The sequence below is a fragment of the Chiloscyllium plagiosum genome, chromosome 13 (assembly GCF_004010195.1).
Source record: "Chiloscyllium plagiosum isolate BGI_BamShark_2017 chromosome 13, ASM401019v2, whole genome shotgun sequence".
NCBI classification, from domain to species: Eukaryota; Metazoa; Chordata; class Chondrichthyes; order Orectolobiformes; family Hemiscylliidae; genus Chiloscyllium; species Chiloscyllium plagiosum.
Window position 1 is genome coordinate 11982086 of NC_057722.1, and position 23029 is coordinate 12005114.

General features: G+C 42.8%; 1 protein-coding gene across 1 annotated transcript in view; it reads right to left on the reverse strand.

Moving 5' to 3' along the window:
- Positions 1-23029, reverse strand: part of LOC122555768 (espin-like protein) — a 65749-nt gene that overhangs the window by 8328 nt on the left and 34392 nt on the right. Inside the window, exons 6-9 of the mRNA XM_043701884.1 lie at positions 8308-8466; positions 7472-7592; positions 6122-6240; positions 3047-3247 (exon numbers count right to left, since the gene is read on the reverse strand). Of these exons, the coding sequence (XP_043557819.1) occupies positions 3047-3247; positions 6122-6240; positions 7472-7592; positions 8308-8466 (600 nt within the window). The remainder of the gene's footprint in view (positions 1-3046; positions 3248-6121; positions 6241-7471; positions 7593-8307; positions 8467-23029) is intronic.

The following is a 23029-nucleotide window of genomic DNA, read 5'->3' on the forward strand; positions in this document are numbered from 1 at the left end:
CCTATTGGAAAGATTTTGTGAAACTTGAAAGGGTTCAGAAAAGATTTACAAGGATGTTGCTAGGTTTAGAGGATTTGAGCTATAGGGAGAGGTTGAATAGGCTGGGGCTGTTTTCCCTGGAGCATCAGAGGCTGAGGGGTGACCTTATAGAGGTTTACAAAATTATGAGGGGCATGAATAGGATAAATAGACAAAGTCTTTTCTCTGGGATTGGGAAGTCCAGAACTAGAGGGCATAGGTTTAGGGTGAGAGGGGAAAGACATAAAAGAGACCTAAGGGGCAACGTTTTCACACAGGTACATGTATGGAATGAGCTGCCAGAGGAAATGGTGGAGGCTGGTACAATTGCAACATTTAAGAGGCATTTGGATAGGTGCATGATTGGAAGGGTTTGGAGGGATATGGCCAGGTGCTGGCAGGTGGGACTAGATTGGGTTGGGATATCAGGTCGGCATGGACGAGTTGGACCGAAGGGTCTGTTTCCATGCTGTACATCTCTATGACTATGACTCTATATGTATACCTACACATTGCTGCTCTCATGGTTGTCAATCATCTCTGCACACTCCCCAGATCCTCTTGATCTTTTTATGACAACCAGAACAGTACATGGTACTGTAATTGAAGTCTAATCAATTGAGACCGGTTTGAGACAGGTTTAACATAGCTTCCCCAGTAATTTCAGCAAGAAGCACCCTGCCAGGGCTAATATTCCATTCCTAAGTGCAAAACCCAAAACTAAGCCCAAACTAAACTCGTCTCACCTGTTTGCTCCCAGCCCACATCCTTTAAAACCCTTCTTATTCATGTACTTATCTAAACCTCTTTTAAACATTGTAATTGTACCCACATCCACCACTTCCTCAGGAAGTTCATCCCCCATGCGAACTGCTCTGTGTAAAATATTTCCTAAATTTTTAAATCTCTCTCCTGTCATCTTTAAAATGTACCCCCTAGTTTTGAAATCCCCCATCGTAGGGAAAAGGCAACTATCATTAACTTTCATGTGTGAGTTTTAAGTCTCTATGACCCAAAGAGCTGTCATCATCACTGGTGGTCCTGCTAAGGTGTGTGGAGCATGGGACAATCTGAAGTTCTCACACAGGCCGTGCACATTTAAGCCAGCACATCCGCAAACTCAAGCCTAAACGTTTAAGTATCCATGCACTATCAAATATTGCCCACAGCTAATAAACAAATATTAGGCACTCATTGATCATCACTGGCTCTGAAAACGAAATAAGCTTTAATAGTATATGCAGAAAAAATTCAGAAAATATACATTAAATCTGAGATTTTGTTTAACTAACAGAACTTATTACAGGCCCTGACTATCAAATGAATTTAGTGATCAGTGGATGGTAAGTTTGAGAATGTGATCACCTTCCAATGCATTTCTGTTGTTTTTATGATGATGATTTTCTCTGATACTTTTTTTGTTTTCATTTCTCTCTTTCTTTTCTTCCTGTTTCTCCTCAGCACTCTTACAGTCCCATCATGTCTTTTATTTTTCCTCTTTCCTTTCAGCATTGTACTGTAGTTGTCAAGATACAGAATGGAGCTGCTGGGAAGGGACATGGTATCTGAGTGGTAATGTCATGGAACAAGTAATATGGGGTGGGGGTCCATGCCCTGGGAGACAAGATCAAATTCCACCGATTCAATTCAATTCGATTGAAAGCTAGTCTCAATGGCAATCGCTGTGAAACTGTCATTGAAAGTTGTAAAACCCTAATGTTATTCAGGGAAGGAAATCTGCCCTCGTTACCCAGTACCTGCCTGTGTGTGACTCTAAGTCCACAACATTGCGGTTGACTGTTCAACTGCCCTTTGAAACAGTGGTGAGCCACTAAGTTCAACATTGTTTTTACCTCTGCAATTGGGGGCAGCATAATGAATGCTGGCCTTGCCATTGATGCCCATATCCCCAGGAAAGAATACCTTTAAAAAGAAACTAACAATTGCAGGCAGCATTTTCCAGGGAGCTGCAGGAAAGTTGTGGTCTTCAGCAGGTTCCATCTCATTGTCAACCATTACTTATGTCACCTCAGCCGTACTTTCAAGCCTTTGTCTTCCCACTATCCTGCTGTCCTACTGACTTGTCACTTTTACTGTGCCTCCATTCACTGCATGATTACCCCCACAGACATTTTCCCTTGGGACTATTCAGGCCGACTGTTGTATTATCCCCACTTCCTGTCTCTATTCCCCCATGGACCCACCGTCTACTCTCTCCTTAATCCCACTCTACTCTTGATATCAAGTCAGCTGAGCTTTATGCAGAACCTTTGCCCCTAGGTTTTCATTGATCTTTGGCACATTGCTGTTTGAGGGGCTCAACTGAAAAATAGGAGAAAAGCACCAAATTTCCAGTATGCTTGTTCATAGCGATGATTCCAGCATTCTTTTGGAATGCAGATAGCCTCCCTTTGAAATCAAGGAAGGTTTATTGGGAAATCTTTTGTCAACTACTTTAGCAACTGTGATGCAAGTGTATGTCTTGCATAATATCATTGTAGTGAGGAATCTGACACAGGCATGATGCCCCTGAATGATACCCACACTGCTTGATTATTCTGTTCATAAAGGTCAGGCTGCATTGTCTGAGATCTTACCTTTAAGTATGGAATGATAAACATTTGATAAAATACACATTGGGCAGCAGAACTTCAAAATAAAGCAATGCCCAACAACAAGCCATTTCCATTTATAAAGACCAACTACACCTACCCACTCTTTCTCTATTCCCTCAGCCCTAACCCATCTAACCCAATAGTTGCTTTTTGACGATTTTCATTGACTGTTTGATTGTCCTTCCTATGTAACTTATTTCACAGCTCGATCAGCTTTTAGATGATAGGGTTCCTTGTGGAAAATATTTGTTCCTGTGGTTTGAGCCGCTCACCACAGAAAAACAATTTACTTGGATTAGTTTCGCCAGTTCACAGAGGTTCAGTCTTTTTCACTGAGTATTTCATTCAGATTGAAATGGCAGTCTCACACACACACAGACACACCACGCTCCTCAGTCAAGCCTTCCCCTTACCATCTTCCGTTGCCTTTCTTCATCCTTGAGTCGTGCCTGTAGTTTTCGCACCATCACTTGACGTTTCCACTCCGGGATGGGATCTCCCCTCTCATCATGAGTGGGCACCAGCAAATCAACATCGGTCGTGGTGACCTCATCCACAGGGAGTGACACAATTCTGTTCTCTTTTGACTGCTCTTCGGATGTTTGACTTTGGCTCTGTGAAAGAGGAGGGTACAACAAAATGCTTTAAGAAGTTTAGGACTGGGGGAGAGAGAAAGAGGGGGATTAGATTGATTTCCATCACTCAGTAATTCTGGCCTTTCTTCTCACCTTCTGTCATATGAGAAGCACTACACTATAAGGAACAATTGCATTTATGTAGCACCTTATTCCATCTCTTACAATTCCCCAAAGCACAGCACACAATGGATTAACTATGAAACTTCACACACATGTTAAATTGTAGACCCTCTTTTTTTGAGTAAATATTCAACCAGCAAGAGTGAAAAAAAGGAGAATGAGGTTAAAAGCTGGACCACTGAAGAATGAGCAGGATTAAAATCAAATCAGGTGATAATGAAAAGGGAAAAAAAGACAACTGGCCTACATGATATTTTGGCCATAGGTACGCTTGTATCATCCAGCCTCACTGGCATTTCTCCCCAGTTGCTCCCCTCTAGTCTCCTCCTTTGCCATCTCTTCTGCAACTGCTGAAATGTCAGTCTCGTAAGACCATAAGAAATAGGAACAGGAGTAGGCTGTTCAATCCCATTAGCCTTCTCCACCATTCAATAGAATTATTGCTTACCCAACATTCCTCATATCCATTTTCCTGCATTTTCCCCCAACCCTTGATTCCCCTACTGATCAAGAATCTCGGCCTTAAGTAGACACAAGGTCTCTGCAGCCAACCTTCTCTCCATGGCAAGGAATTCCAAAGACTCTCAACACTCTTGAGAGAAAAATTCCTCGTCACCTCAGTCTTAAACTCATAGACCTGTGAGTTTGACATAGGAGGTGGATAAGTTGTTGGAGGGGATTCTGAGAGACAGGATTTACATATATTTGGAGAGGCAAGGACTGATTGGAGTAGTCAGCATGGCTTTCTGCATGGGAAATTATGTCTCACAAACTTGATTGAGTTTTTTGAAGATATAAACAAAATGATTGAGGGCAGAGCGGTAGATGTTTTCAACATGGACTTTAGTGAGCCAATGACAAGGTTCCACATGTTATATCACATGGGATTCAGTGTGAGCTGGCCAATTGGATACAAAATTGGCTTGACGGATGGAGACAGAGGGTGGAGGTGGAGGGTTGTTTTTGGACTGGAAACCTGTGACCAGCAGTGGTGGGTCCACTTTCGCTTGTAATTGATATAAACGATTTGTATGGGAATGTAGGAGGCATGGTTAGTCAGTTTGTGGATGGCACCAAAATTCGTGGTATAGTCAACAGTGAAGAAGGTTCTCTGAGCTTATAAAGGAACCTTGATCAATTGGATCAATGGACTGATGAGTGGCAGATAGAGTTCAATTTTGATAAATGTTGAAGTATTGTATTTTGTTAAAACAGACAAGGGCAGGACTAATACACTTAAAGGTAGTGTCCTGCATAGTGTTGTCTAGGGGTTGACCTAGGGGTTCAGGTATAAAATGTATTGAAAATTGCATCACAGGCAGACAGGATGGTCAAGGAGGTGTTTAGCACACTTGCTTTCAATGTTCAGACGATTAAATATAGGAGTTGGGATGTCACGCTGAGGTTGTACAGGATGTTGGTGAGGCCACCTTTGGAGTCCTATGTACAGTTTTGGTCACCTTGCCAGAGGAAGGATATTATTAAATTGGAGAGGGTTCAGAAAAGATGCACCAGGCCGTTGCTGGCAATGGAGGGGTTGAGCTATGTGGATACATTGGATAGCTGGGGTATTTTTCACTGGAGCTTAGGAGATTGAGGGGTGACCTTATAGGGGTTTATAAAATCATGAGGGGCATAGATAAGCTGAATAGCAAAGGTGTTTTCCCTTGGGGAGGGGGTTGAGTTCAAAACTAGGAGGCATATTTTTAATGTGAGAGGAGAAAGATTTAAAGGGGACCTGAGGGACAACCTTTTCATACAAAGGGAGTTTGGTGTCTGGAATGAACGCCCAGAGGAAGTGGTAGATGCAGGTACAGTTACAACATTTGGAAAGGCACATGAATAGGAAAACAGTGAAGGATATGGCCAATCGCAGGCAAATGGGACTACTTGTGGAAAACTTGGTCACCATGGACGAGTTGGACCGAAGGATCTGTATCTATGAAGTATGACTCTATGGCTCTATAAATTGGTGCCGCTTTATTCTGAGACTATGCCCTCTGATCCTAGGCTCTCCCATGAGGAAAAACATCCTCTCAGTTCTTAGCGTGTCAAGCCTTTTAAGAATCTTATATGTTTCAAAAGATGACCTCTCATTCTTCTAAGTTCCAGTGAGTAGAGTCCCAACTTGTTTAACCTTTGCTCATAAGACAATCCCTTCATACAAGGGATCATCATCGTAAACCTTCTCTTGCATGCCTCAATGAAATGATATCTTTTCTTAAATGAAGGAATTAAAATTGCTCACAGTGCTCCAGATGTGGTCTCACCAGCAGCTTGTACAGTTGCGTAAGGCTTCCTTCCTCTTATACTGCAACCCCCTTGAAATAAGGGCTACCATTCCATTCACCTTCCTGATTACCTGCTGCTCCTGTGTGCTAGCTTTCTGTGCTTCGTGCACAAGTGCCCCCAAGTCCCTTTGTGTTGCAGCTTTCTGCAGTTTTCGTAAGATTAAAAAAAGTGCAGTCCTCCCTCCAGCTAATTCCTAAGCATTTGTTCCTTTGGTCAGTCTGGAACAAGTGAAATAACTTTGCAAGACATCAACTACAGGCTCGCATACATTCACTCACAACTTAATGTACATGTGCCGCAGTACTTAGTCTGTGCTTGCGCGGGTGTGTGTGTGTATTTGTCTGTGTGGGTCTTTGTGTGTGTATGAGCCTCTGTGCATATATTGTAGTATATCACGGTTTTGCAGAAGTTGAAAGAATCTTTCTTTAAATGACTTACTGTCTGAGCCACAGTCCCACCAAAACCTGTAGACTTTAGTGTCTTGCCTGACTTGAGCTCCGCAATGAGGGCTGCATAATTGTTTTCTTTGAGATATCCTGTGTCGAATGACTTCCCACCTGCAGAGAGAGAAAACAGAAGAGGTCTGGAGCTGAAGTAGGAACACAGTCTCAACCTGGCGACTCATGAGGCCTCCCATTAGCCTGGCCACAAGTAGTTGCAGCTTAGGCTGGGTTCAGGAGGCCTCACATCAGCCTGGTTCTAGGAGAGCTGCCATTAGCCTCACTGTGGGCAGCTTCACATCAGTCTGACCACAGAACACCTCACACCAAAGGTAATCACAGGAGGAATTCAAAGACATGGACTACCCATGGCAAAACAAAGGATACAGAGGTTTTGTTTTCAAATTATGTACCAATGCACCAGAGCTCTCCCATTTGTTGTTAGCTGTCAGTGGCATTCGCAAGTGGATTTTGCCACAACTTGATCCAATGAATTAAATAAAAACAAATAACTATGGATGCTGGAAACCTGAAACAACAACAGAAATTACTGGAGAAACTCAGCCGGTCTGGCCCTAGACTATGGAAAGATGGCAGGGTTTACGTTTCGAGTACAGTGACCCTTCTTCAGAACTGATGGTAGCTTGGACAAGGTGGCATGAATGTTGAAGACAGATGGGTGGTGTTTGGTTGGGGTGGGTGGGGAGGCAGGAGAGAAGTGACTGGATAGGGGGAGGTGTGGCTCTGAGAAAGAGAGAGAACAACAGGATAAAGAGATGGATGATAGTATGCCAGGGAGAAAGAAAAGCTGTTGATGGGGATCATATGTTGGTGAGAGTGGGTTGGCTGTGTTGATAGCAGCCTGGTGACATGTGTGCCAAACTGACAATCTCAAGCTTAATCCTTCTTTAAGTCATAGGGCAGGACAAGTCAAATCTGTTTTACATCTGCAAGTGTATTCAGCTTAGACTCAGGCAAGGAAGCTACAAGCATTCAATGGTGAGTGATAATGGCAGGCTAACTGAGACCGACAGTGCGTTGCATTGCAGCTTAGTGTGCGCTCAGTTAGCTGCCCAGTTGTTTTGTGATGCAGTGACACCAACAGTGCGGTTCAATTCACGCACTCAGCTGAAGTCACCATGAAGGTTCTGCTTACTCAACCTTATCTCTAGCCTGAGGCACGGTGACCCGCAGGTTAAACCATCACCAGTTATCTCTCTCCAAAAAGAGAGCAACACCATGGTCCTCTGGGACTACGGCGACATTATCTTTCCCTTTCCCTTAGCTGAGCAGAGGAAGAATCTGAGTCAGACAGAGACAAAGGGAGTTGAGCACTGATCCTACTCACCACTTGGGTTTGGATGGTTCTGCCTTGGTAACTCAGGGGCTGCTGGTTTAAGGGGTGATAGTGGTGGGGCTGCTGGCAGCTGCTGTGGAGATATTTGAGTGGGTTTCACCAGAATTGTATTCTGAAATGAAATCAGATGCAGAATGAGACAGTACACTTGTTATGACAGCACAACCCTTGACAGGACAAGATCTGTAAGCGACAAGACTATCTGTAAATCTCTGTGTGAACGAATCCATCCATTAAGTTCATTCAATGACAGCACTGGCTACTATAAACAGTTTGAAAACATTAAATTGGCAATGAATGCTGACTGCATTTACACACACACACACACACATATATACAGATACACATACACACATATACGTACACACAGACGCATATATACAGACAAACAGACATATATACAGATACAGACACACACACATGTACACATACACACAGACACACATATACAGACAGACACACATATACAAATACACACACATACGTACACACAGACACATTGTACAGACACATATACACATGCATACTGACTTGTCTGCCCCCTGCACCCTCACAGACTTGAACTTAAACCCTCTTTGTCTAAGCCCAGGGAACGCAATCAACACAAGGTATCTCCTGATTAGAAGAGGTCAGTAAATATAAACATATGAACAAGAAACATGAATAGTCTTCAATACTGATCCACCATTCAATATGGTCATGGTTGCTCTGATTTTAACATCTCCTCTACATTCCTGAATACTCCTGACCATCTATCATGAGGACACTGTGAAAGTCTGGTTACAGAGTTGACCTTTTAAAGATCCAGCTGGAAGCCCCCTTCCTACCTTGCCATTCTCCATTCCTTTCTGAAAGTCACGTGACTCCCTGCGGCCCTCGTTGATGGATCTGTAGTAGTCACTGTCGCTCTGCTGCCTCACAATGCTCTTTGTTTTCCGGAACGATTCGTGTCTCTGAACAGAAGCTGGAGGGTCATCTGGTACTGGCTGGAATTGAAGGAGAAGCCAGAGCTCAACATTAACCTGCAGCAAACCATCAGCTAAAAATCTAATAGTAATTAACAGCAATATTAACCAGTACAGGAGGGTGGTACACAACTGTGACAGCCATTTTTAATGTGCTCATAACATTGAAAAAGGTGCTTCATTGAAGCCAAAGATATTCTTCTCTCTTTCCCCCTTTCTCCTGTATATGATTTTACCTTCTTCACAGCCCTTGGACGTACCGCTGACTTTGTTTCTGGCACCCAATGTATTGCTTTAGTGAAGTTTTTATTTATGCATATGAAGTGGACACCTTCTGGCAAGACCTATTGCATTGCCAATCCCTAATTGCCTTTGAGAAGATGGTTGTGAGCTGCCTTCAAATCAGAGGTTTTAAAGTATGGAAAGAGGCCCTTTGGCCCATCGTGGTCTTGCTGTTCATTAAACATCCACCTATTCCAATCCAGCCATGTACGCTGTAGTGTATCACGTGTTCATCTAATTAGTTCTATCACCATTTTAGACAGTGCGTTCCCTCTTGATTACAGCTGAGAGGCTTGCTAGGCTAAGTTGCAGGACAGTCAAGAGTCAACTATATTGTTGTGAACTTGGAGACTTGGTTAGTCCGACTGACTTCCTTACCCAATCAATATTAGGGTACACTTGCTGTCGTTTCATGGTCATCATTGCTCATACAACTGTTAAAGACAGCAGTGCTAACCACTGAGCCACTTTGTCACCCTAAATGAAATGTACAAAGTTAAAAATCACACAACACCAGATTATGGTCCAGATTTAATTGGAAGCACTAGCTTTCAGAGCGCTGCTCCTTCATCAGATGGCTGTGAAGTACGCAATTGTAAGACACAGAATTTGTAGCAAAAGTTTACAGTGTGATGTAACTGCAATTATTCATTGAAAAATACCTTGATTGTTTGTTAAGTCTCTCATCTGTTAGAATGACCATGTTAGTTTCACTTCTTTCATAAGTAAATCACAAAACTTTTGTTTAAAAGTTAAATTCTCAGGTTAACTGTAACAATTGGTGTCAGCGCAGATAAGATGTTGCGATGTTGAAGGTGTTAGCACCCCTATGTTCCCTGTCTGTGCCATAATGTTCAGACTGATTCTAATCTAAAATGTGAGTTAACAGTCTTACATTGATTCATGCAGTTTTTGAGCAAAGTACAATGTAACACTGCAAGTACAAATTCACCCCACAAACATATATGTGCGTGTATGTGTGTGTTTATGTACACCCACGCTCACTCATTTACATCAAATCAGTGTACTGTCACATACTCAGTCTCACACACACTTACACCCACAAAGATGGGATACAGATAATGACAGTGCAATTCTCCCTGAGGATTCTGAGCTCCACGCTCTATGCCATGCGGGGACAAAAGGTTTCAGCCCGAAACATTGACTTTCCTGATCCTCGGATGCTGACTGACCTGCCGTGTTCTTCCAGCTTTACATCTATCGACTAATGACAATTCACTTTCAGTAAATTCAATCTTTGATAAATGACCTCCAGCCTCATTTCTGATGAAGGGCTCCAGCCCGAAACGCCGATTTTCCTGCTCCTCGGATGCTGCCTGACTTGCTGTGCTTTTCCAGCAACACACTCTCAACTCCAGTCTCCCATTTGGCAGCCCAATGGTTTCTTGAATAGATTGAATGCTTTAAAGTTCAAATGACGATTTGTAAAGCAAAGTAGGAGGATTCGTATCATGAAATACCTTGGAGGTTCCCTTTCTAGTAAAGTTTCAAACGGGAATAGTTTACATACTCTGGCTGCTTGATGACTTACAGCTTGTTTCAGTGTCTGGTTCTCTGACTGGGTGATGACTGAAGACTCTGACAAGTCTATTCGGTGCTATGGAGATAGGGTACTGTCCCCAAAACTGTTTTGATCACATGACTACTAGGTTAACGTGTCTATGGCGCACATTATCTATTTTGGATGGGAGAAACCTTCACGAAGCAGTGGGAAGTTGCTAGTATCATTACATTTTGACCTTTCCTTTTGGCCGGTATGAAATATGGAAACAGGTAGTCTGGAAGCTCTACTGTCTTTAAGTGTTGATCCATCCTTAAATAATGATGCATCTGGATTTCACCAGATAGCTGGGAGGTGCCCTTGCTGATGTCTATTTTTAATTAGACAATCACTAGAGTATAGACCATAATCAAAAGTCACATGATTTGTGGCAGCTATTTTAATGGCTTGCTGTATCTAATTTTTACGTGTTGAATAAAAATTCATAATAGGACATACCTGTAATAGGCACGACACTAACTTTTTATTGTAGATTTCAATTAAACTTGGGGTACCTGGGGGAAGGGGTGATGTTATGGAGCCCGTGGTGGGAATTGTGAGTAATTAACAATTAGTATTCATTAGTAATAAGTTATTCTTTTTTAAATTAGACATGATGAGAAACCTTGATTTTCAGCTTGTGGATTGCAATGTTGAGATGAAGCCAACATCGCAATCCACAGGCTGAAATTGTGGATTCACCAGTTTCCCCATTTCCCCTCCCCCATCTCATCCACGATCCAACCCTCCAACTCGGCACCGCCCTCTTGAACTGTCCTACCTGTCCACCTTCCTTCCCACCTATCCACTCCACCCTCCTCTCCGATCTATCACCTTCACCCTCACCTTCATTTACCTATCACATTCCTGGCTACCTTTCCCCCAGACCCAGACCCCTCCCATTTATCTCTCAGCCCACTTGGGCCATTCCCCATTCCTAATGAAGAGCTTATGCTCGAAATGTCAACTCTCCTGCTTCTCGGATGCTGCCTGACAGGCTGTGCTTTTCCAGCACCACACTCTTTGACTCTGATCTCCAGCATCTGCAGTCCACACTTTCTCATAATGTCAGACTATGTCCTTTACCTTGGACAGAAGGAAAGGCTAGCTGAAGCTACAAACAAACTGGCCACTAGCATGGACATCCAATAAAATATGAACAAAAAGCATGACATTATTTCTCCCACGATTAAGGAAATATGCCTAGCTCCCCTATAACAATTAATATGTGTTAACCATGAGGAGAACCAATACATTTAGTTCCCTGACTCAGCTTTCTCAACAAATAATGCTGACACACATATGAATAAACTGAAAACAATGCATTGTTGAAATAATTCCAAGTGAAATTTAATTTTGAGTCACACTGGTATCATCTTTGTGTTTTAAAGTCTTATATTAATGGCAATGGGTTTGGGCAGGCAAGTTGTGTTTGTGATCAGAGCTCCTTTGTTTGACCAGGGGCCTCCATCTATAACTGTGTTATCAATAGATGGTACAATGAAATGCTTTCTCCACGTGATCACGTCACCCGTGTACACCACCAACACTTTACATTTTATTGTGGTTGCATTAGAAAGGAGATTAAACATTTGAATCTTTGACCATAAGATATAGGAACAGAAATAATCCATTCAGCCCATCGAGCCTGCTCCACCTTTCAATCAGAACATGGCTGACCTGATAATCCTCAACACCACTTTCTTGTTTTTTCTCACCTGTGATTCCCTTTCTGATTAAAAATCAGCCTTGACTTTACTGAATGACCCAACCTCAACAGCTCTCTGTGTTAAGAATTCCACCAATTCTCTACCCCTCTGAGAGAAGGAATTCCTTTGGGGTTTGTCTAACTCAGAGGATTGCAGATGTTCCATCATTAATCGCTGTAAGGCTGAGATTGAGAATTTTCTTTGGTCTCTCAGTAAATCAAGTGATGGAGGAGAGGGCAAGAAAGTAAAGTTCAAGTGAAAGATCATTAATTATTACACAGAATGGTAGAGCAGGTTTGAGGGGCCTGAAGTGAATGGATCTTGGGTGAAAATCCTCTGATGTTTGAAGTAATAATTAGCATAAAGGAAACTCCAATTCAACTTCATTTTATGGTCCATATGGAAATACATTTTGAGTACATTGTTAAAAGAATTACATGTAATTGAATAATAACAATGAAAGACGAGAGTCACCCTTTCGCAAAAATATAATTTTAATAAAATATCTATGGTTGGGGTTATTGGAAGTTAACATTTTAGATCCAGGACATCTCTGTATGCATTCCTCAGGTTAGTGCCCTAGGCTCAACCAACTGCAGTTGCTTCATCAATGATGTTCCCTCCATAATAAGGTTACAAGTGGGGATGTTTGCTGATGACTGTACAGAATTCAGCACCATTCACTGATACGGAAAGACTCCATGTCTAAATGCAACAACAGCTGAACAATATTCAGATTTAGGCAAGTGGCAAGTAACATTTGCAGCAGGCAAGTATCAAGCCATGACCATCTCGAACCAAAGAGAATCTAATCATCTTCCTTTGACATCAATGGTGTTACCATCACGGAATACTCCACAATCAACATCATGGGGGCTACCATTGACCAGCAACTGAATTGGATTAGCCACACAAATACTGTGGTTGTAAGACTGGTTAGAAGCAAGGAATCCTGCAACAAGTAACTCCCCTCCTGATTCCCCAAAGCTGGACCAATGTCGGCAAGACATAAATCAGGAGTGTAATGGAATACTCTCTTATATCATGAATGCAGCTCCAATAACACTCAAGAAGCTTGATACGAGGGCAAAGAGGTCCATTTGATTGCCACCTCCCCTTTGATCACCCCTGTGGCAGCAGTGTGTACTATCAAAAAGATGCAATGCAGGAACTCACCATATCCAACTTTGACAGCACCTTCCAAATCCACAAGCTCTGTTGTATCAGGTAATTGTTTTAGAGGTCTCTGTCCACTTCTGTCACATACAGTCTTAGGTGGAGTTAAAGAGATCTACTCTAGCTTTTGGAGGGAACTGATGTGTCTGTACCAGCTTCCTAAAGTCCCAGTAATAAGGCCCAGCTAACAGTGGTTGTACATATTGCTATCATGCAGTGACTCTTGTTTTCTAAGAACATTGTCTCTTTTGAAGACACCCTACAGAGGTGTACCCTCAACCACTGGTTACTTGATTTACCCAAGACAAAGGGTTTCAGAACAACCTCAAAAAATCCTTAATTTCACATATTTGATGTATTTGTCACCTCTACCTGTATCAGAGATGATCATCTGGAAAAATACTCTAATCTCTAGTACCATGAAGGGCAAAGGCAGCAGATACATCGGAGCACTACCAACTGTAAGTTCAAGTCACTCACTATCCTGAGTTGGAACTCTGCCTCATTTCTTCTCTATCGCTGGTTCAAAAGGGTGGAAATCCCTTCTTGGTTGTGTCTACCCAATGGACTGTAGTGACTCAAGAAAGCAGCTCCCCAGGATTTTCTCAATAGCAATATTAGGGACGGTCAATTAGTGCTGGCCGAGCCAATATTATAGACTTGCCTGTTCACAGTATTCCTGAACCACACAATGCTTGTCAGGTAGACAGTGCTCATCACCCACTTGGCTCTCATCTACAAAGCAGATGAACGAGCATGTGATAGATTATTTCTGGAACCAACCATTCACTGGTGTGAATCTTCTCACCATGTACTTGTCCCTGATGGCAGTTAGAGGGAAGGCTCCCAGGATTTGCAGACAGGTTGCCCACATTACCTGAGGTGGCACTGATGTACATCCCTGCCTCAGAGCTGCCAACAGTCTGACCCAATTTCAGTTGCAATACTCACGTTCTTCAGCTGTGCACCATTTAAGGCCCTTACTTTGACAACTGTTGAACTCTCGGATGAAGTCAGCATCGTTCGACTCGCTGATATGAAATGTTAAACTGACTGAATAAAAGCTGAATGCTTTCTAAGTGAGCAACCTCTTGGTGTATTACTCCATATGCTACAGCGGCTGTTTGCATTCCCACATCCCCTGTGTTTTGGAGTCATCTCAGCTATGAGGGCTGCAATGCTAGTTTATGAAGCTGCAATTAGTAGTCACTCAATTATTTAAGGTCGGTTCAAGTGACGAATTAGATCATCAACCGTAAGTCAGTTAGGAGCAATTTATTAAAGCTATTGTGCTGGGCTGCCATCTCCCTGCTCTGCATCACTGCTCTCCTCTTCTCTTGTGTCACTCTGAGACAATGCAAGGGATTTTAAATAAACTAGATTGCTTCCCACTTAAGTGATGGTCCCTGTTACCCCCCAATAATCAAGCCAGGTGCCGATTGACTCCCATCTACGTGACCAAACAACCAAAAACAATACAGGGACTCTTGTAGCACACTGGTAGCATCCTGACCCCTAGGCCAGGAGGCCAGGGTTCAAGGTCCATCGGCTCCAGATGTGGGTCATAACAGGTTGATCAGAAATATCCATAAAAGCAACATTCTGCCCATGTGGCTCTCTTGCAACACTGTGGTAGTGTTCCCACTCCATGAACCTGGTTGGCCTGGGTTCAAGTCCCACTAGAGGTGTGTAATAACATCTCTGGACCAGTTGATTAGAAAAATAGGTTAAATTAAAAAACAACCCAAATACAAACCCAACATGGCAAGTGCTCCTGCCACAGCCTTCTCTAGAAATGGCAGTGATATGAAGGCCTGACCAATCAGATCACAATTGTCCATATTGGATTTTAAAACTCTCTTACAGTATGGTATCACAGAACATGGCCGAAGCTGCTAACTTCATGGAAGATAGATATTAATCAGCAAAAACAATCAAATTCAATCCAGCAATCCCAGTTCGCTTTCCAATATCTGATACTTCTGCACCTCTCCAATTCTGGTCTCTTGTTTATCCCCAAATTGAATGGTCCAAACTTCCAAACCACAATGCATAAAAACCTCCTCAGCACAGAGAGATGTAGAGAGAATCAGCATATTCTGTTTTTTACAGTTGTAGCTGCTGTCTGTTATGTTTAAATGTCCAGTGTGAAGATAGGTAATGGAGACTGGCTCAGTGGGAAAGCTGGGGAGTTAAGTGGATTGGATGAATGAGATAAAGGGGAGAAGTAGGGAGGATGGCAAATGGGTGAGGTCGGGCCTGGAATAGAGGTATATCAGGGCCCAATAACCAGGGTCTGGTGCTGTAGGATCCTGCTGTACCCATGACATTGTAATCTGGAGGCAGAGCCTAGAAACAACACCAGGAACCGTACCTGGGTGAAGTGGTAAGTGGATGAGTGGGTAGGTGGGTCACAGGTTGAATCAGGAAGGGTTGTCAGGTCAGAGACCAATTAGATGGGGGGGGGGGGGGAGCAGAGTGGGTGTTGGAGGGGGCAAGGTGTGCAATTCAGCATGGAATAACCCAGGACATTAGCACAATGTTCTGGGGAACTGGGAAATTTCCTGTCAGAGGTTTAAATTCCCAGACAATTCCAATGGAGTCATTGCATCAGGAATTCTGAGGAGTTCCATAGTGCAGTTTGGTCTGGTTTTAACCCTCTGGAGATGGGAAGATCTGGTAGTCTACACCAACAGCAGTCATGCGTTCTGTTCACTATTGGCTGATTCTTGTGGAATTCCACCTTGAAGCCTCTCCACCTTATTTGCCTCCTGAAAACAAATCTGAAGCATACATCCTTGACTAAGTCTTTGCCATATATCCCAATCTCTTCCTATGTGGCTCAGTGTCCAATTGTGATTGTAACACCCTTGCGCAACACTTTGTGATAGGCCATTACATTCAGTGCTATTTATAAATAGTTATTGTTGTTGTAGTTCAGTCATATAGAGGTGGGCTCCAACCCTACAGCAGAAACTTGAACATATTATCCAGGCAGACAGACCTGTCCAGCTTTCAGGTGGTGTTGCACTTTCAGGTGAGATGTTAATTTTAGGACTTATCTTCACTCTCAGCTTGAGGATCCCATGGCACTAGTTATAAAAGAACAGGACGGTTCTCGCGATCTGATCCTTGTCTACCCTGGATCTAAAATGTCTCTAAAAACTTAATTTGGTCAGCAAACCTCTGCTGTATGTAGATTGATTCTCATGTTTCCTATATAGCATTTGTGATCACATTTCGAAAGGAATTAGTTAGGACTACACTGATTTGAGATCTCTTGAGGTTGTGAAAGAGGCAATATAAATAAAGCCTTTTGGAGAGCAGTTCCAGTCACTCAACACCCCAGACCTTGCTGAAGTACATTGGCAATGTTTCAGTTTTTACAGATCTCTCCACAGTCTCAGCCCTTCTTTTGCTTGTAAGCTCCTCCAGCCCACATCGCTCTCCTCCAGTTCAGACCTCTTGCATCACCCAGATATGAATTTCTCTACTCTTGGCGATTCAACCTTTAGCTTCTCTTAAACCTCTTTGCCTTGTGAACTCTCATTCAAAATATTTCATGAAACTTCTCTTCGTCCAAGATGTTGTGTATATGTCCCAATGTCTCCTTATACAACTATGTCAAATTTGTTCAAGCATTTTCCTGAGAGAACTCTTTGGGCTATCCGCCTACAGTGACAGCAACACACAAATATTGTTGTACCTGAAAAAATGGGCCTGAGATTCCTGTGGGTTATATGCAAGACTGGAATAAATATTTTCACTCCTGTGTGCAGTGGCTGGGGTTTTCCACCTTACCGCTCCTTGGGCAGGATCTGTGGGGACTGGCGAGGTGCTTTCATGCCAACTGACCCCAATGATGTCTTCATGAGCACAGTTATCTACACAGTGTAGCAAGGGCCACTTTTTAGAATGAAGCCTTGGAGTGTTGGAGTCCTTCACTCACGGTCCAGCTTACAAGAGTTCACTCGGGGTTCAAGCGGGCATCAAATGCAGAACTTTCCAATGGTAAATGATTCAGTCATGAAGCGACTTTTGGATGCCTTTAACTTTCATATACGGCACTAACCAGGACTGCATGCGCCTCGTTCCGAGAATCCAAGCGATTTGAACCTGCCTGCATAAATTACTAATCAAGTTCCAGTCATGTTGTTTTAGCTGATTTTTCCATGTGTCACTTTACTGTGCGGCGGCCCATTCACACTCAAGGGGGACCCAGTTCATAAAGGCACTGAGCAATTCACAAAGGACGTCAGCACAGGATCAGGGAAAGCAGGTCAAGGCAGCTGCAGTGCTTGCACATTTGGTATCACTCCAGCCTGTCATTCCCCTGTGTCTCCAGTTCACTAGTTCCAAATTGGCATGATGCAAAGCCTGCCATTTCTCCTCCTTTCAAACAGAAAATGAAACAGTGGCGGATCAATGGAAAATCCAATCTTTAATTCCAGTTATTTACAATGAAATAGTCTCAATGCAGTGGTTAAAAGGATTGAATCCAGCAACTGGCTGTGATTGTTTCTGTGGTCACTCTGTCTGAGCACTGTAATCCTATAGGTATTCCATGTTTAATGAGGAATGTGATCTGCTTGTTACATCCTGTTTGCTTGTGTAGCTATTCAGTAAATACAGAGCTTAAAGGAGCGCAATAATGACGGATATTTGCCATGAAAACTGTGGTATATTCTGCCACTTCCTTCAATGCAGATTGTATCCAAAAACATTCAATTGCCCACAAGGAACAGATGCATAAAGGCAAACCACCTCTTCAATTGAGTTGAAACAGTAGCCTCTCTAGCTACCAGCATTGGTCAGAGACAGTTCACTCACCCTCTGAATCAAAAGGCCATAAGGGTCCAGTTCCAATCCAGGACAGTAAACAAGGCTGGGCAAAAGTGAGGACTGCAAATGCTGGAAACCAGAGTAGAGATCAGAGTGGTGCTGGAAAAGCACAGCAGGTCAAGCAGCATCTGAGGAGCAGGAAAATCGACAAAAGCCCTTCATCAGGAATGGAGGGCTGTCATCAGCAAACAAGGCTGACACACCAGCACAGTATTGTGGGAGTGCTGTATTGTTGGAGCTTCCATCTTGTAGATGAGATGTCAGCCCCTCAGTCCTTTTAGAGGGTTGCAAAAGAGCCACTGGCACTATTTCAAAGAAAAGGCAAGTTTACCCCAAATGCTAACATCTATTCTATAAACAACATTAAAATCTGGTCATTGCACATCACCCATTGTGGGATCCTTCTGTCTGCAATTTAACTCCTGCGTTCCTACGTTACGACAGTGACTACTTCAAAAGTACTTCATTGGCTTGAGGTTGTGGGACGTGCAATATAATTACAACGTTTTCTTTCTATGGAATAAAGGGACTGTTTCTACACTGTAGGGATTCAATAATAATAAAAAAAATTTGGCCAGCATTCAGACTCCAATATTAACTGTGAGCTAGCGAGGTTGTAAGTGAGCAGGAGGACAGGTAAAAAAGGGGAGAGAGAGGATGCCTGCAGTTATTGGCCCTGCCCTAAAGATACAAAGTACTGTAGTTGCTGCCTTTAAGGATAAAGATGTCATTTGGCTGTGTCTATTCTGTTTTTAGTGATGTTGATTGAGGGATAAATATTGGGCAGAACACTGGAGAGAATACTCGTGCTCATCTTTGAATTATGTCACAGGATGTTTATCGTCTACCTGAGAGGTCAGACAGGGTCTTGGCTCAATCTCTCAGCCATCAAGTGCGGAGGCAGTACCTTACTCTGACACCAATTAACATCTAGACTTAAACATGTTGCAGCATAGGTCACAGCATAGAGCTGATTTTCTCTTCCCACTAGCATTCCCACTGAGCTCCATTGGTAATGTAGGTATTTGTCCTGTACATTTTCTGCGATTCAACAGAGAATTGCCTGGGCCACACATTGAAGCACAAGACAGACACAATCAATTTAAAAAAAAACATAGCAGCGACAATTCACCATTAACTTTCCTTTCAGCTCAGTGTCAGATCCAATGGGACATCCTGGACTGAAGGGGGTTCACTTAGTCTGGGGCTACACAGCTTTTCTATCTCAGTCATAGCAGGTAAAGGAATGATTTGTTCTATCTGTTTACTGTACGGTTCCCATGTGCCTCAGTATCTGCTTGCATGCCTGCACCCCTTCACTTTGTGTGAGCTAATATCTTTCCTCATTGTCTCTTGTCACTAGGACTGTGTTACCCTGGCTCTTTTTCACACAAAGGCGGTGAGTAAGTGTCCAGCTAACTCTTTGTGTCAGGTGTCATTGATATTGAACCAACTCAAACAATTTTACACCACCGATTCCCTTCCTGACAAGGACAATAAAGCAAAGATCTATTGAACTGAACTGCCCTCGGGCCTGAAAACTGAACCTGGTGATCTTACAGCAATTGAAAACACAGATCATGGAACATGGAATGACTGAAGGGTAAGTGGATAGCCAGCATGATAGCACGCTGTACAATAGATAGATTCTTTGATTCACAACAATCACACATTTGAGAACAAAACCTTTCTTCGTAGCATTTTATTTTCTCTATAACACCCTGAATTAAAGAACTGATCTTGATGACAGAGATTAACATCTCACCATGCCTGGATTACTTCATGAGGTATTGCAAACATCTGTTATTGTTTTATGGGTTTGAGTTTTGGTTGGTTAGAATTGATAGACGAGGCTAGGCTGTCAGTACACTTTGCCTTTCATTAAACATTGTCTACCAGGATATACAGAACAAGACTGGACACACGACTTCACATCGAACCATCACTTGGTGGACTGTTGTCATATGATCTTACATCATGGATTATGTAGACTATACATATTTAAGATGAATTCTTCCCACCACATCTCCCTCAAGACTCTGACTTCATTTAATACAGAATCCTATACAATTCAGGCCAGTCAAAACACAAAGAACTGCAGGTGCTGGAAATCTGAAACAAAAACAAAAATTTTTGGAGAAACGCAGCAGATCTAGCAGCATCTGAGGAGAGAAAGCACAGTCAATATTTCAGGTTCAGTGACCCTTCTTCAGAACTGGCCAGCACTTTGCACCTAACCATTATCTCCCAAGCCTGAGCAATAATCTCAGCAGTTATCATAGAATGATAGAGATTGCAGAAGGTTAGTCATTGTCTGCGTGCTAGTGTTAACTTTGTATTTGAGCCGCCTCCTCTAATATTAATTCCCTGCCTGTCCCAATATTGTTTAATATCACTCAATTTCACCATTCTGACTGTCTTTAATGATAGTGCAAGGGCCAGGCCCCAATCCTTTGGAAAGAGACTGACTATATAAACTCCACCTAGATTGGTAACAGGTCTTTCAAATGGCTTCTGGCGATCCATATGACATCATTGGGAAGTATCCCAAAGTGTTACAAGAGGGCCTCGGGAGGATAAAAGCCTCCAGGAAATAAGATCTCTGTAGGGCAAGAGACCCATGATAGGCCCATGGTCTGATGTGCCAAAGTATAGGCTGAATTGAAACGTCAGGATAAACTTGGCATTTTATGCTCAGTACAATTTGCTGAGTGGATTGCGCCAGTAGTTTCAGTTGTAAAGCCTGACAACTCAGTCAGTCTCTGTGGGGATTATAAATTGACGGTCAGCAGATCTTAGACAGATATCCTACGCCACGCATAGAAGACTTGCATGCAAAGGTGTCTGGGGGTCGAATATTTTCTAAACTGAATATGAGCCAGCCATGCCTACCACCAACTGAAGTTTGACGGGGCATCCAGGGAATATGTCACTATAAATACTCACAAAGGACTGTGTGAGTACACTCACTTGTGCTTTGGGGTGTCTTTGGCCTGTGCTATCTTTCAATGGTAATGAATATTCTCCTAGCGACGCCCAGAGTGGCAGCTTGTCTGCATGACAGGAGTCGCTGCAAAGGAACATGTGGAGAGTGTGGAAGAGGTCTTATGCTGTTTGTCTGAAGCTGGCATCCAGCTACAAAATGTGGATTCTAGGTAAGTGAAGCAAAGTACCTCAGGTTCAGAGTTGACAGGAATGGATTACTCCTCATCCAAGAGAAGGTGAAAAGCCATAAAAAGGGGCTATGACTCCAAGGAACATCAAAGTTGGAGTTTTTCCTACAACTCAAAAATCATTAGGGGGACATATGGTCCACGTAAGGAACTTTGGTGATGATTCTCCAGGGAACCCAGGAGTTACCTTTAAGGGTCCCAAAATAACAGGAGCGAGGGGGAATTCTTGGACTTGGTGGTGGAGGAATGTGATCACTCCTACAAGATCCATGGGGAGTCACTAACTAATCTCCTCGTGTAGTTCACTGAGTATGAGTTCCTTGGGTAACAGGCAATGGCTTACCCACTTGGAACTCATCATCTGAGCCCTTTATTAAGTAGATACAGGGATGGGCCTGCAAAATTGTATGTCCTGGGTTGGGACTAGCCTATGAACAGCACAAGTAATGGCTCTGTTTTGATGTCCAACAGTAAATGTCATTCCTTTCCAGCCGGGCTTCCTGAGTTATTACACTGACAGTCTCATAAGCATGTAATCGGACGTTGCACTTAACATTCCAGGAAATGCCATCATTGCCCCTGGCTATGACCTCTCTCACCAGCAGCACTGCTCCAGAAGCAGACTCAGTTCTACTTCCAAACTGTTTTTGATGGCATGACCATCACTGAATATCCCATTATCAACATTTTGGGGGCTAGCACTGACCAGGAACTGAATTGGACTAGCCATATAAATACTGTGGTTATAAAAGCGTGTCAGAGGCTATGAGACAAGAAACTTGGAAGGTAGCAAATTCTAGTCATTAGTCTTAGGTTTCGAGCATTGAAATAGCTAAATTACTGGATCTTCGACTAACAAGGCAAAAGAAATAAATTCAGCCTCCAGTAAGGAATTGTAAAGATATTAATAATTTGTCAGCTGCGGACTAGGTTGGTGTACCTCAGAATAAAGAAGAGTAAACGGTAATCTCACTGAATCGTTCACAATTATTCAAGAATTGAATAAAATTGATGAATAAACTATTTGTTTTGGTAGGAGAATTCAGGACTCTGGCTTTACAAGGGGGCATCAGAAGCAATTCTTCTTTACAAAATCTAGCAGGAATTTATAATTGTCTTCCAAAAAGCTGTTGGTGCTGAAAATCAATCGACAGAGTGCAAACTAGGATTCCTGGTTTTTTATGAGGTAAAGATGTTGGGGAATATGGGACTCCAGGCCAGTAGATGGAGTTTAAATATGTGATCAAACTCAATGGCAAAACAAGGATTGATGTATTGAATGGCCTCCTCTTCCTATGCACACTATAGCTACCTGTCTTCAGCCACAGATACTTAGCACACGGTGTTATTTATACCAGGAAATCCTGGAAGTGGAGGCAGGAGTCAGGGAGCCAGTGGAATGGGTTCCCGCCCAATATATTTTCCCATCCCACCAGTTAGGAAAGGGAGGCAGCATAATCCCAGAGGAAGCCTGGGCCTTTTCTTCCTGCCATCAGCAGGCCAACTGGCCAATAAATAAAATGGAAGATGACAATAATCTTCCTGCTCAACACGCCAACGGGAAACATATTTACCAAAGGTGTTGTTGATCAAATACTAACAAGGAGAACACAGACCAAAGAATGGCGTGTAGTCGAGACCCTGAACAATGCTGATTGAACATGATATTCCCCTGAGCTGTGAATATTGTAAGAGGAAAATGAAATGTGGTTGTTCTTCCATGGCTCGTCACTGTTAAAACCTCATCTGTTTCCTTCCATGATTAATTAATTGGAGTATGTTTATTTGGAGAGAGGTCACCATGCAACTACATCTCTATTAGCCTGGGCTAAAGTATGCTT